General features: G+C 36.0%; 2 protein-coding genes across 2 annotated transcripts; one reads left to right on the plus strand and one right to left on the minus strand.

The window, feature by feature from the left end:
- The first annotated feature begins 4,447 nt into the window (after positions 1–4,447).
- On the plus strand, positions 4,448–9,000 carry LOC129887331 (two-component response regulator ARR1-like). The gene is made up of 6 exons (XM_055962395.1): positions 4,448–4,889; positions 4,987–5,139; positions 5,219–5,596; positions 6,882–6,958; positions 7,105–8,274; positions 8,369–9,000. Exons 1-6 carry the CDS (start codon positions 4,745–4,747, stop codon positions 8,438–8,440), a joined length of 1,995 nt encoding a protein of 664 aa, XP_055818370.1. The 5' UTR covers positions 4,448–4,744; the 3' UTR covers positions 8,441–9,000.
- Positions 9,001–9,426: 426 nt separating this feature from the next.
- On the minus strand, positions 9,427–12,434 carry LOC129887332 (COBRA-like protein 7). The gene is made up of 2 exons (XM_055962396.1): positions 11,844–12,434; positions 9,427–11,090 (listed from the first exon to the last, which is right to left on the minus strand). Exons 1-2 carry the CDS (start codon positions 12,385–12,387, stop codon positions 9,673–9,675), a joined length of 1,962 nt encoding a protein of 653 aa, XP_055818371.1. The 5' UTR covers positions 12,388–12,434; the 3' UTR covers positions 9,427–9,672.
- Between the last annotated feature and the right edge of the window lie 1,589 nt (positions 12,435–14,023).

Genomic DNA, 14,023 nt, shown 5'->3' on the forward strand with positions numbered 1-14,023 from the left:
CACGATCCGAATTAGGACCAAGTCACGACACAGCGATCGAGATGCAAGGGACCCCAACCATAAGTCATATTAGCATACATTGCATATATAAGGTAAAGAATACAATAAAGATAAGCGGAAGTAATAATCTCAAAGTGTATTGGACTAAGTGATAAAATCAACCAATCAACGCCCGCATGGACTACATCACATTATTGTCTAAATATGCCTGTAGTTTAACCCTTGATGGGGGCTTAGGACAAGCTCCTAGCTCACCCTAACAATAAAAGAAAGTGAAGACAATAGTAATCATGAATAAAAGTCTTGTCCTCAGTAGAATGAGGACTCACCAACTTCTTTGAAATCTAAAAAGATCTCTAGCCACGAGTGGGATGATCGCGAGCATTGTCCGGCCCTACATTATGAGACAATGTAGGCAAAATATGCTTTAGTACGTTTGAATGTACTAAGTATGTGAGGTTTGCTTGAACAAGTAAAAGAATGTAATCAATATGCCATAACATGCATGACCAATCATAATGAACATGAGTAAAACTTAAAAGCAATTTAAATCATAAGAAACTCTTGGTCAATGCATATCATAAAACTTTATCATAAACTCATAACTTGACATCTCATAACTTTAACTCCAACTTGTGTGGGATAGGACCATTGACGGACAACTAAGACTATACGAGCTATTATATGGAATCAGATAACTCTTGCATCAAGACAGGCCGATAACTCCTGCATTGAAACAGGGGGGGCTACCTTGCCAAGGCATACTCCAAAAGTAACTCAACTCAACTCAACCGTGCTATATGTGGATCCACTATCTAGGACATGAAGGCAACCTACGTGGACAACAGAATTTGGGACTTTAGGTTGCTATTAGAATTCCCTTAGGTAACTAACTGCATTATCGGACCGAACCCCACCTAGAAGCCCTCTCGGTGCTTAGTCAATATTCCAATGAAAACTCATAAACATGATCATAACATAGGAGAGAAAGATAGTAACTGCCTATCAATCCATCTTTAAAACATATTAGGAATAGCTCGTCTACTTGGTGATTCATAAGAATCCATAACTTCGGTGAGAATTGTTCTTATCACCATCTTTAAATATCTTTTGATCTTAACTCTGATCATCATCATAACTTTAACTTTAGAATCATAAATCTCAACTTTAGCTCATATAAAACCTTCATTGAAAATTATTTCACTCATGATCAACTCTAAACTCATCTTAAATTCATAATCATAGCTTGAAAATATAGCTTTATGATGGGCATCTATAATTCAACTAGAAATCATGCAATTCATATGAGAACATGCATATAAAAATCATTGATAACATTTAAAAATAAAATAAAACCAGCCCAATGCAATTCATCAAAACTATGATTCATAATCAATTAAAAATTGAATGAAAACTTGAGGAATCTTTGGGAATTCATGGGTGGAAAGATCCCATGAATCAATCCCAACATACCTTGCTTGAATTCACTAAGAATTGAAGAAGAAACCTTGTAGAAATTTAGAAACCCTACCTTTAGCTTGAAGAGGAAACCATGAGAGACTTTGTTCTTGCCTTAGAAAATTTTAGGAGAATGAATTGAATAGGAGGAAACTTTAAAAGATTGACTATTTATAGTCTTTAAACTTGGCCATAAAAGTGTCTAGGTTCATTGAACTGAACTTGGAAAAAGACATAATTGCCCTTCATTAAAATCTAGGAATTTGGCTCGACAGATCCATTTCTATGGATCGTTTAGACGAATCGTCCTGCAGGTCTAAGAAAAATATAAAAAATCAAGTCTCTGAAGTTTGGGAACGGGCAAGGTTTATGGCCCATCATCTTGTCTACGGTTCATCCTATTGGCTCATCCTACAGGTCCCAAAAACCTGCAAATTACAAGTCTCTAAAGTTTTATGACGGATGGTTCTTACGACCCGTCATAGCTTCTACGAGCCATCCTGTCAAGTCATAGACTTGACCTTGAGGGACTTCTGGAACTTAGCCTCAGAGCTCTTCCTATGAGTTGTGTCTATGGATCGTCTAAGTGAGAACGGGTCATCAACATGAGTCGTAAGACCTCCCTTTTAGGTTAGTCATGACTACCAATAATGACTCCTTCCATGACTCATTTCTACGGGTCGTGTAAACTCTTACGACTAGTAGAGACAATCGTAAACTTGGATTCAGTTCAATATTTGAGAATTTTCTCCTTGGTTCTGACTTTACGACTTACGAGGTCTTACAACAAGTAACCAGTATCAAAGTAACATATTAATGTGTTTGAATTCAATAAAAGATGAAACTATGGTATATTTATTCCACACGAATCCTTAACTCAGTAGAATCTAATAGTAATAATCCCTATCTAGTGTGTAATATGCAATATCGATAAGTTAAGTTCAACTAAGTGGTTGGTCCCCTAATATGGGAGTATGCTTTACTAACCCCTACCAGTGATCCCAGATTAGCTATCACTTGGTCCGTTTAAACTATTAAATGAGGATTGATAGCCTCAAATATCCATTGTATAGTCTATTTTCCCATTTATTACTTCCTTGGTCCGGAAAGGTAGAATAAGACGATTTCTAACATTTGCAATCATTAAAAAGCAATCAAAGCGAAGAGAAAAATAATACATGCATGCATACCTTTCAAGAACTATTATTTATTAGGTCTACATCGTTAATTTTTTATGGTTCTCACAACCCTAGTTGTAGAATTAGCTACTCATAGTTGTTTGACCACAATTCATAATAATTTGGTTAAAATAAATCATGCACTTATAATAATGAGTATGAAAATCTGGAGTCTTTAATTGAATTGCAAAACCAAAATCAACGAACAAAACTATGATATATAAAATTCCATGAATTGAAGAATTAAAGCAAAAGTAGTCTGCGCTTAATCTCAAACTCCAAAACATGCATAATTACTTAAAATAAACCTAAAAAGCATATTTATAGACATCTAATCCTAAAAAAAATACATCTAAAAAAAGTAGGAATAATAGGATTTCGACAGCATCTACGACTCAAGACCAATGGGTCGTCAAACGTCCTACCAAACATGGAGTCCGTTCGTAGCAATCAGTGTTTAGCCTATCCTTAGGACCTCTTCTATGAACGGGACCTATGGATCGTACGAATCTTCCTATTCATTCGTGGTCTACGTCTTCTATTTTACCTCTCTGAATCTCATCTACGATCGTCTTCCTACGGCTCATAGGAGGTCCTACGGCTTGTAGCTTCACTGTAACTCAGACTTAACTTTAATGTCTCAGACTTCTCACCGACGATTTCCACCTACGGCTCATGGAAAGGACCACGGTTGGTAGGTTGGCTCGTAGATGGCCAAATCGTCACTGCCAACACTGTATTCTTCTTCCCCGCTGCCAAACCTATTTTCATGCAAATAAAAGGCACAAAACAATCAAATCTACTAACAAATGCTTAAAAGACTTGCGATTTCTATATTATGTTGCGTGAGCTAATCATGGACAATCGGTGATGCTTACCAATACGTGTGTAGTACTAATACTACTCGTACTACATCCTTTTGAAGTGTAGATGTGTTGCAAATTGACGTGAATTCTCTCATGTGGAGCGGCGAGTATTCATCAACAACTTTTGCATTTCTCTTTTCGGTGGAAGTTTTTGTCTTTTCTTGTCTTATTCTAATTAAAAGCTTTTATACATGCCTAGACTAGATCGTGACTCGTGAGAGTTGGTTCTTTTGTAAAGTCATCGGTTGAATTGTCCTATCTAGTTGAAAATAAAGTAGATGCTTGTAATTCAGGTTGTGACAGAAACTCCTAGAACACCTTAGACAACTTTGACCATAGAGACAACTTTGACCTTCAATTGTTCTCACTTGGCTAAGTTATAGCTTTCAATAATAATAATAATAAAGTTTTTTTATTTTGGGATCTTATAATAGAGTGAGTTAAATAGATTGGAACTCTGTTATTACAGTGGAAAATGTTCCCTGCTACTAAGCAAGGACTACTTGAACCTCAGAGAAAAGAAAAGACGAGACAAATAGAATAAAGAAAAAAATAGATTTTTTTTTAAAAGTAGTGGATAAAGCATATTCCATTGCATTATTATTATTATATATTATTAATAATATACGAGGAGGCTTACACAACTAACGAATAGGTGAATAAATAGGTGTTCCAGTAGTGTGAAAGAATGATGGTGTTTTACCCAGTTACGCAAATATACATACAAAGGATACACTAATTATGATGGTTTATAAAAGTAAAGAAGTAAATCATATAGTAGTAAATTAGTAATATTAAAAAGAAAATAAGATTTTGGGGCTGGCATGAGGTTACTGAAACTCATGTATGAGCTGGATTTTAAGACCCACTATCAAATATAGAAAGAAAATAAAAAATAAATAAAAGAAAGAACCATTAAAAGAATATAATGTAAAAGTAAGATAAACCCCAAAAGCAAGTAGAGAAAAATTATTTACACAGAGAAGACAACAGAAGACAAGAGAAGAGATTGAACTCTTTCTGTTGCTTGATACAAAATATATATAAATGAGCTTTTAATCTCCAAAAAAATTCCCGCTTTCTGTTGCTTTCTCCCTCCAGTATAACAACTTTCTTCTATCTCTTTCTGTTGCGTTTTTTGTACAATTTTTTTTTTTTTTATATATGTGGAGATTGATATCTACTGTTACTACTATTTGGGGTTTTTCTTTTCATGCATAGTTGTTGAAAATTGGAGAAATAATGAATATTGGTAGTGGGTCTTCTTGGAAGTCCGGTGATGTGGTTTCCGATCAGTTTCCGGTGGGACTCCGAGTACTTGTAGTTGATGATGACCCTACCTGTTTAAGGATCTTGGAGAAGATGCTCAGGAACTGTCACTATGAAGGTATTTGACTATTTATTAGAAATGGTTCTAGATCTCTGTTTCCATGTAATTTTAGTGAGATTTCAAATTGATAATTTTTGGTTATTGTATGTTGCAGTCACCAAGTGTAATAAGGCTGAGGTTGCACTATCATTTCTGCGGGAAAACAAGAATGGTTTTGACATTGTTATAAGTGATGTCCACATGCCAGACATGGATGGTTTCAAACTTCTTGAGCACATTGGTCTGGAGATGGACCTGCCTGTTATAAGTGAGTATCCCTGTTTTGTGATGTCCTTATGTTTACAAAAGTATTCATTTTGATGGATTATTTTTGTGATTGGCTATAGTGATGTCGGCCGATGATAGTAAGGATGTGGTTATGAAAGGAGTTACTCATGGTGCATATGATTATCTAATCAAACCGGTGCGGATTGAGGCACTAAAGAATATATGGCAACATGTTGTTCGTAAAAAGAAACATGAGTGGAAGGACAATAATTTTGATCAATCAGCAAGTGTGGAAGAGGGAGATCGGCAGCAGAAACCATCAGAAGATGTTGATTACTCATCTTCAGCTAATGAAGGAAACTGGAAAAACTCCAAGAAAAGAAAGGAAGAGGAAGAAGAAGCTGAAGATACATCCTCACTAAAGAAGCCACGTGTTGTTTGGTCTGTGGAGCTTCATCAGCAATTTGTACAAGCTGTGCATCAACTTGGAATCGACAGTATGACCATTTTCTCTCTTCTGTTTTTTTGCTATATGTTTCACCTTTTTATCTTGTTAACCTATTCCCTTGTTCCTCCGTATGTTCTGGATGTTAATTGTTTATTTACACATGCCATTTACCTCGTTTTTCGGGGGTACTTGTCTTGTAATCTCTTAACATATTTCCCACTTGTTGTAAAGATTCCCAGTTTTTGTATTGTTTGGTTTCTGCCAGTGGGAACAGAACAGTGATCTGTGACCTTACAATGGTTCGTTTCACTTGAATTATTCATTAGCCTAACCTAAATTTTGTCTCTCTTCTTTCCCCAAGCCTTGGGTGGACAGTGAAGGCCAATTCGGAGATGCATTCTGCATCTCTCTGTTTGCCAACTCCAACTATCTTGAAGTTGAGGCTTAGTTTTCTCTGTTTGTATTATGTTCAAACTTCCTCTTTTTAATCTCAGCAAAGGAATTGTCAGTTGAAATTGAATGGAGGAAGTAATCATGTGAACAAAGGCAAAATGTCCGACTACTCCACCCCGCCCCTTTGTTCACATGATTACTTCCTCCATTCAATTTCAACTGACAGTTCCTTTGAGGAGATTAGAAAGAGCAAGTTTGAACAGCTTATTAAAGTAGTTGAGGGTAATGTCTGAAATTGGGTGAATGTGGTCGTTGTCGTTAAAAACACTTGCATGATAGCTTAAGTAGTATAAACTAAAGCATGAACTAAATGAAATTTAGGGCTTAGCCAGGTTAATTTTGGATTGTTCAGATGTCACTTACTCTGTCATATCAAATTTATCAAGTGTTAACAAAAGGTTGATATTATTCTATTTATTGTTAGTCCAATTATTATATCAGATAAAATTTGTACCTTACTTTGAAGGGCTATTGCAGTTGAAGTAGTCAAGAACTAATAGAAAGTATGGTAGAGTTAATCGCCACAGATCATCAATTATAGATTAAATTTTCTCAGCATGATATGCTAAAGGAAAGAAGAAAGAAACAATGAAATAAGATCTGGATATAATAGGAAAAAATGATTAGAAGTGTTGGAAAAGAAAGGAAAAATAATGAAATTGGAAGAAATGTAAAATGACTAGGAAAGAAAAATAAACAAAAATATTCTCGAGTGTCCTAACTTTTTTATAGTCTCTCACTATTTAATCTTGTTCATATAATATTTTTGTGCTGTCTTTTACTGTACAACTTGGTTTATGTGAATTCTAGATGAATACTTATCTACATATTTGTTGTGTATTCGTCCACGCTAAACCTTTCAACGTTGGATATGAATGCAGAGGCCGTTCCCAAGAAAATCTTGGAACTGATGAATGTTCCTGGACTAACCAGAGAAAATGTTGCTAGCCATCTTCAGGTAATTTAAGACTTCTACTTCTGACCCTTTTACAGTGTCAAGCCCAAGAAGTTTAATTGCCCGAAGTCTGTCTTGTACTTTTTTTGCAAAAAAGTTTGCCTAATCTCTTTAGCAGAGCATTTAATGGTGGCAATGATTTTCTGCAGAAATATCGGTTGTATCTCAGAAGGTTGAGTGGTGTATCGCAGCACCAGAACGGACTGAACAATTCTTTCATGGGACGTCCAGACGCAACCTTTGGAGCAATATCTTCCATCAATGGGCTTGATCTTCAAGCTATTGCTGCTGCTGGTCAAATCCCTGCACAAAGTCTTGCTACCTTCCAAGCAGCAGCCCTAGGTAGATCTGCTACAAAATCTGCCATATCTATGCCCCTAGTAGATCAAAGAAACCTTTTCAGCTTTGAAAATTCCCAGGTGAGATTTCCAGAAGGGCAACAACAACTGAATAACAGCAATAAGCAAATCGACTTGCTGCATGGAATTCCAACCACCATGGAACCGAAGCAGCTTGCAAATTTGCACCACCCTTCCCAGTCCTTTATGGGTATGAATATGCAAGTGATCCCCATGGCACAGCAGAATAACTCTGTGCTTATGCGAATGTCCCAATCACAACCTCGGGCTCAAATGCTAAGTGGAACTAATAATGGCAGCCATGTTTCAAGGCTTCCACTGCCCATGCAGCAATCTTTGTCATCAGAAGGGATACCTGGTGCGGTCCTAGCACAGAGTCATATTGTTGACGATGCACGTGTGTACAATCCAGTCTCCCAAGCCTCTTCAATGGTAGATTTCTCGGTAAATCAAAGCAAGGAGTTTCAAAGCTACAACTTTTCTCTTGGGAGTAATAGTTCAGGGATGTCCACTTTGACAAATCAAGGGATGCTTCAGGAAGAGGTGAATCCTGATATCAAAGGATCTAGAGGCTTCCCTTCTAATTATGATATTTTCAACGAACTCCAGCAGCCAAAATCACAGAACTGGGGTTCACAGAATGTTGGTTCAACCTTTGACGCATCTCATCATCCAAGTATACAAGGACCTCAGGGTGTCTCATCTCAATTGTTACTGCAACAGGGGATTTCTTCAACACACAACAATGGACAAAACAGAAATGGTCCTATTGGGAAACCAATGTACTCCAATGGGGAAGAAAGTGGACATGCTAATCTTATGAGTGGACCACAACTCAACTCTGTCAGTGGGAATATGCTTGCTGTTAAAGCTGAAAGATTTCCCGACACAGACTATCAGAGTACCAGTTTCCCGGAGCAATTTGGACAGGATGACCTCATGAGTGCCCTCCTAAAACAGGTGAGTTCTAATTTGTTATCCTTAACAAAGGGTAGCTTCTTAGGTTCATGAATAATCTCTTGTTACTAATTTGGATTATTTGCATGTGCTACAGCAAGGAAGTGTTGGACCAGTGGAAACTGAATTTGGCTTCGATGGATACACATTGGACAATCTTCCAGTTTAAGATGTGAACAAAGCTTAGTTGATGTACCTGACAATTTACACACAATTTGAAGACGCCAGTGGTACATAGTTGCTGTTACACCTGAAAATTCTCCATGAAGCAAAATGAAGGGAGTCTCAGTTTCTATTCAGCTATAAAACTTAGATTCTGCTCTAAAAGACTAGCTGTCGGATGGGAAGTATGGATATCAGATAGATCACAGAAGGGAAAAGACTTAGCTGTCGCATGATACTAGTGCATGGTGTGCCAAAGGCAAACATGCAAAGTTTTGGCTGGTATTGGTAGGTGATTTTCGGAGAATCACATTTCATGGGTGCAGACGTTAGGTGCAGGGATTTTCGTAAACAGGAGGGTCAAGTTCTAACATCAATAATGCAGTATTTTCTCTTTCACGTTCAGGGATTGATCTTTTAATGTACAGATTTCATTTGAATTACTTATTAGGATAAGTCTGTCGGGTTCATGTTCTATTTTTAGGTGTGCAGCTCAAACTCTGAGATTTATGTTATGTATTAATTAGCTAAGCTAATTCTGTATAGGTCTATCGAAGTTGGGTTTTATACAAATATGACCATCTTCATTTTTTCCCTTTCACTTACTGTTAATATCTGCCTACATGAGTAGGAGACCCAAATAAAACGGGTAGAGAGCAAAATCATAAACGTCCCCTGTTTGTTAAACAATACTTTAGAGATCAAACTCATTTTTTTCATTAACGACAACGGTAGCTGTAGTGGTTCTTGTAGTGTGCTAAATTTTATTATTTGAGTTTTAAAATAGTCATAATCCTTCTCTGAGTCACATAGGTAGACTGAAAGTCGAAACTGACGTACCCAAATTTTAACAATTCAAGTATTGAACCAAGTGAATATTCCACTTGATTTTTCTATTTCAAACAAACAAGCCATGTTTCATCTGAGCTGCATACAGACTACGAACTGTTTGCACACGCGTGTGAGAGATATAGATAGATAGAGGGAGGAGGATGAACAAACTGAGGTTTTCTTATGTGCTAATTATACAGGTATTAACGTTAAAGTAAAATATTGTCTGGAAAAGGAATTCCAGAGTAAGCAATAGTTACAAATCAAAACTTGCCCCTGAATACACATTGACATAATCTGACAAACTGATTGAAAGATTGGTCAACCAGCATTAAAACCTGGTTGCAAAATCTAAAGAATGAATCAATTGGCAGGTATGAAATGAAGAGAAAACGCTGCATCCCACTGCTATTGTCGCACCAACATGAAAACCAAAACTGCTAGTATGGAAGTAGTGACAGTGAATGAAGATATTCTACATGAACTGCTTGTTGGGAGTACCTTTGGTAATGAGCACTCTTCTCCATTGAAGTAAAATTTTGTTGGGAACCCATCACCAGCAGGAATGTTGATGCCAGGGATATTCTTCTTTGTGAATGAGATTACTGATTGTTGTTTCCCAGGTACTCGGGGATCTTTCTCTGGATTAGCTCCATCTGTTTCTGCTACTATATAGTTCAAGCCCGGAAGGCCCTGCATGAATATGGTATTATTAACCCCGTCTAACATAGTTCCGTTGAATGAATACACTGCATCAAAACCAGGCGCTGCTTTGTCCAATTCCACTGCAGTGAACCAATCAGCAAAAGAAGCATCCTCCCAGTTGAAGATGGTGATCCTGGCAGACCATCCTCCCCTATAGTCTGTGAACAAATGCCAGTTGATGCTTACACCACAGTTATCTCCACATGGCAATGGGTTTGAAACTGGAAGATGATTAATATCAGCCCAGGCAAGGGACATCTTGGTTCTATTGTCAAATGGAACCAGAAGAGCCTGAGATGGTAGGAGAAGAGCGGGAGCTTTCGTACTACATGTACGAGCGGTATTAGAAGGGCAACCACAGGCACATGTTGGACAAGGAATGATAGATTCATTGTAGAAAGCAGAGAAAGATACACAGCATCTGGGGCTAGCTCCTTTTGGTTGAGTGATGTTGCATACAACTTGCCAGCTAGCAAATACTGCTGTATCAGGTAACAATCCGCTAGGATCAGGGACTTGGGTGGGGCTTACACGTACTGGTGGTCCACATTTATAATCTGGATTCAGTCTGCCTTCGATCTTCCAATTCTGTGGAGGCGTGAACGAGGAGCGATTGAGATCTGGAGGCATTTTAAAGACATTCATCTGGAATGCTGAAACAGACTTGCTTGGGTCCATAGCAGGTGGCAAGATCGTCCCATTCCGGCAACAAAAAGGTATCATTCCCAACTTTGTGTCATTGGTCTTTTCCAGAGGCAGATCAATTAGTGTTGGCCTTCTCTCACAGTTCAATCCAGTAGAGAAGTCAAGGTTTTGATAAAATTTCCCTTGTGGCCCAAAAACACACTCAGAAGTATCAACAACAGAGGGATAAGCGCCTTTCATTTCCCAAATAAACTCATCCTTCATCCAGTCCCAACTTAGCTTCCAGTTGTCAAGGCGGCCAAGGGGATTATGGTTTGCTATGGTAACCTGTGCCCAGTAATTTGAATCATATGTTCTTAGGATATCATACATAATTGTAAGATCCCCATCTTGGCGTGGACTAAATTTCTCACCCACTGTCAGATTTGTCTTGAAATCTGAGTTTTTAGTGCAGCATACTTGCATAACACTCTTTCCTGAACAGTTAAGCATAGGGAATTCAGATAAGTGACAAGTATAGTTAAAAAAGAGAAAGAAGAAGAAATTACTAAGGCAGGTATTATTTCCAAATAATACATATTCTAAACCACTTGTTTATTAACAATTCAAGGGAGAAGCTTCAAAAGTCAATGGTTAACCAAATTTCCAGGTAACAATTCAAGAAATTTTGTAAAAGATCCATTAGGAATTCTAGCTTAGGCAGCACCAAATTACTGCTAATCTTTACAAAGTATATATTTCCTTAAGAGTTGTCAAGATTCAGAAATAATGTTCCATCCAAGTTGACATAGTAATGAACCAAATTCTCTAGAAAGTTATTGGTCTGATAACCGTCTTTATCATTCTCCAATAAATCTAATTTGAAAGTAAAATAGTACAGCACCATTGAAAAAAACTTCATGAGGTTATATCAACTATTGTTGTTTGGCCAATTTGAATGCTAATTTAACCTTCAGCACCATGCGGAAAAAAATAAGAATGGCCAGCTTATGACCATGAACAACAGATCTAAATTTGGTCACAAAAGAAATAGTACTGCATAAAAATCCAAAACTTTGGCCTAAATTTGATAACTAAAGCAGAAAAACGAATTTGCATAAAACTTAGTTAGTCACAAATCAATCCTATGCAAATTATTCAAACTATGTAATTGAGAATTCACATAACCAGTCCTACTACTTTAGGATTGAAGCAGAAATCTTAATTGAATTTAAATGGAAGATCCGTACCTTGCATAGAAGGTTTAGGGCAACTAAAGCCATCATTTTCCAAAGAGATATTCAAGGGCATTGGTACATTAGGAGAGCCAACTCCAAACTGGGTACCCAAAATTTTGATTTGCGCACTCGTCTGTGAAGTATCTCCAGCAGTTTGAACAGCAGTCTTAAGATCTGAGGCCGGAAATCCAGCAAAGACAGTACCATTACCAACTGAAGCAGGAAATGAAGACCCATCAGCAAGAACAGCATTAGAAGCAGAAACCAAAAGCTCATCATGTTGAAACCCAACAAAGACCCTCCATAACTTGAGTTCGTCAAGCCCGTTGTTAATTATGCTGAGAATAGACTGAAACTTGTAGGGTTGAAGAGATGGATTGGATTTCAAAGTGGGTTTGATTTTGGATCCGGATGTGAAGACATACTGCAAGAATATACCGTTGCAGTCATCGGATGCCGGTGCCGGAGCATCAGCGACAGGAGATGTTTGAGAGGCGACATGAAGGGAGGAGGCGGTGAGGAGGAGAAAGAGAGAGAAAAATGTGATGGGTGCCATGTTTCTTTGAATGTGCTTTTGGATTGAATGAGTATTATTATATATGTCTGAACAAGGATGAAAACGCGGACAGGGGAAAAGGAAAGGAAGACGAAAGAGTATAGACAGCTTAGATAAAGCTGTATAAATTTTGACTAAAATATTTTTATATAAACTAATTTTTTTAAATAAGAAATTAAGCAAATATTATTTGTTACAATCTTCATTTGAGTAATTTGTAGTTTCATATTAATTAATGGTAACGTGGCGTCTATGAATGGGTAATCGTTTTTTTTTTTAATAGAGTATTAAATTAAATTGTTGGATTTGAAAATTGAAGAGTGTATGGTGAAGTGGATCCCACTTTACGCATTGGGTTACCGTTGAGAAGAACGTTGTTTGAGTCTTTTCTTTTTCTGTGGGGGCTTTTGGTTTGTGGAAAAGCTACTCTGTTGATTTTTTTTGTTAAGTGAGGTGTGTTTATTATTCAAATAATATTATTATTTTCTCTGTTCTCTGATATATATTTTTTTATTTTATATTAATTCTCATATATATTAAAAATAATTATTAATTTAAATAATGAAGAGAGAGTTAATTATATTTTTTAAATTTTATCCTTAATATTATTATTTTAGAATTAAAAGCCACATAAATAGATAAAGATCAAATAATTAATAAGGAGTATATTAATTAAATAATGCTCCTAATTAATATTTTATTATGAATTGTGCAAAATCTTATCATGACAACTAAAATGAGATAGGGATGAGTAATATACAAATAAATATTCAAATTTAGCATTAATTGACAATTAATAATTCAATTTTGAGTATTTAATCTAAATACCTCAATCAATCTTCACTTTGTCATTTGAATAATCCAACTTACAAATTGTTTATCTAAACAACTTCAAAATTTATGTGTCATGTAAGCATCAGGTATGCTGTGCACGAAGCACAATGTGTATACGTTGGAGTGTTTAGTTGCCAGTTGAAAATCAAATTGAAATGTCTAGAAGTGCACTTTCAAAATTGGAGTGTCTGTTTATGTATTATGTTTTTATTTTATCACACTTTACTTTACAAGAGTCAATTTGACTAATTTATGAAACTAAATTAATTTAATATTTTAAATTTTAAATTTAAATATTTTCAAATTATATGAAATACTATAAATTACAATCTTTCACATCTTTAAATGTTAGTCAAAATCCTACTTTCAAATACCACTAGTATTTAATTTCAGTACAAGTGAGGAAATCTGATCAATGAATTGTTGTTATTTGAGGGGTTTGTTTTTCTTTAACAAGAAAGTTAAGAGGAGACAAATTCGAACCTTGGTAGTGAAGATCGAATTGTATTTTTCTTATGACATTTTAATAGCTAATTAATTCTCTCCATGTGATATTGTAATGTATGAAGAATAAAATGAGGATTTCAGTCAATTTCTAGTCAACGTAAAAAAATGTTTGATTGTTATTATGGAAGAATATATACATTGGTTTATAATGAATGCATTTGCTCTCTAATCATCTTTTTAATTATAATTATAGCATATGTTACTACTTATTCGAATCGAATATTTATATCTTATTAAATATTTTTTCTAATCTATATTAAGTGAATTATTGAGATTTTTTTTCATAATTTAAAAT

This window comes from Solanum dulcamara, chromosome 4, assembly GCF_947179165.1.
Source record: "Solanum dulcamara chromosome 4, daSolDulc1.2, whole genome shotgun sequence".
In the NCBI taxonomy this organism is placed as follows: Eukaryota; Viridiplantae; Streptophyta; class Magnoliopsida; order Solanales; family Solanaceae; genus Solanum; species Solanum dulcamara.

Coding starts and splice junctions, on each gene's coding strand:
- LOC129887332 (XM_055962396.1), bottom strand. CDS start 12,387: ATGGCACCCATCACATTTTTCTCTCTCTTTCTCCTCCTCACCGCCTCC. Junction 11,091..11,843: donor CCCTAAACCTTCTATGCAAG/GTACGGATCTTC, acceptor TTAACTGTTCAG/GAAAGAGTGTTATGCAAGTA.
- LOC129887331 (XM_055962395.1), top strand. CDS start 4,745: ATGAATATTGGTAGTGGGTCTTCTTGGAAGTCCGGTGATGTGGTTTCC. Junction 4,890..4,986: donor CAGGAACTGTCACTATGAAG/GTATTTGACTAT, acceptor TGTATGTTGCAG/TCACCAAGTGTAATAAGGCT. Junction 6,959..7,104: donor ATGTTGCTAGCCATCTTCAG/GTAATTTAAGAC, acceptor GATTTTCTGCAG/AAATATCGGTTGTATCTCAG.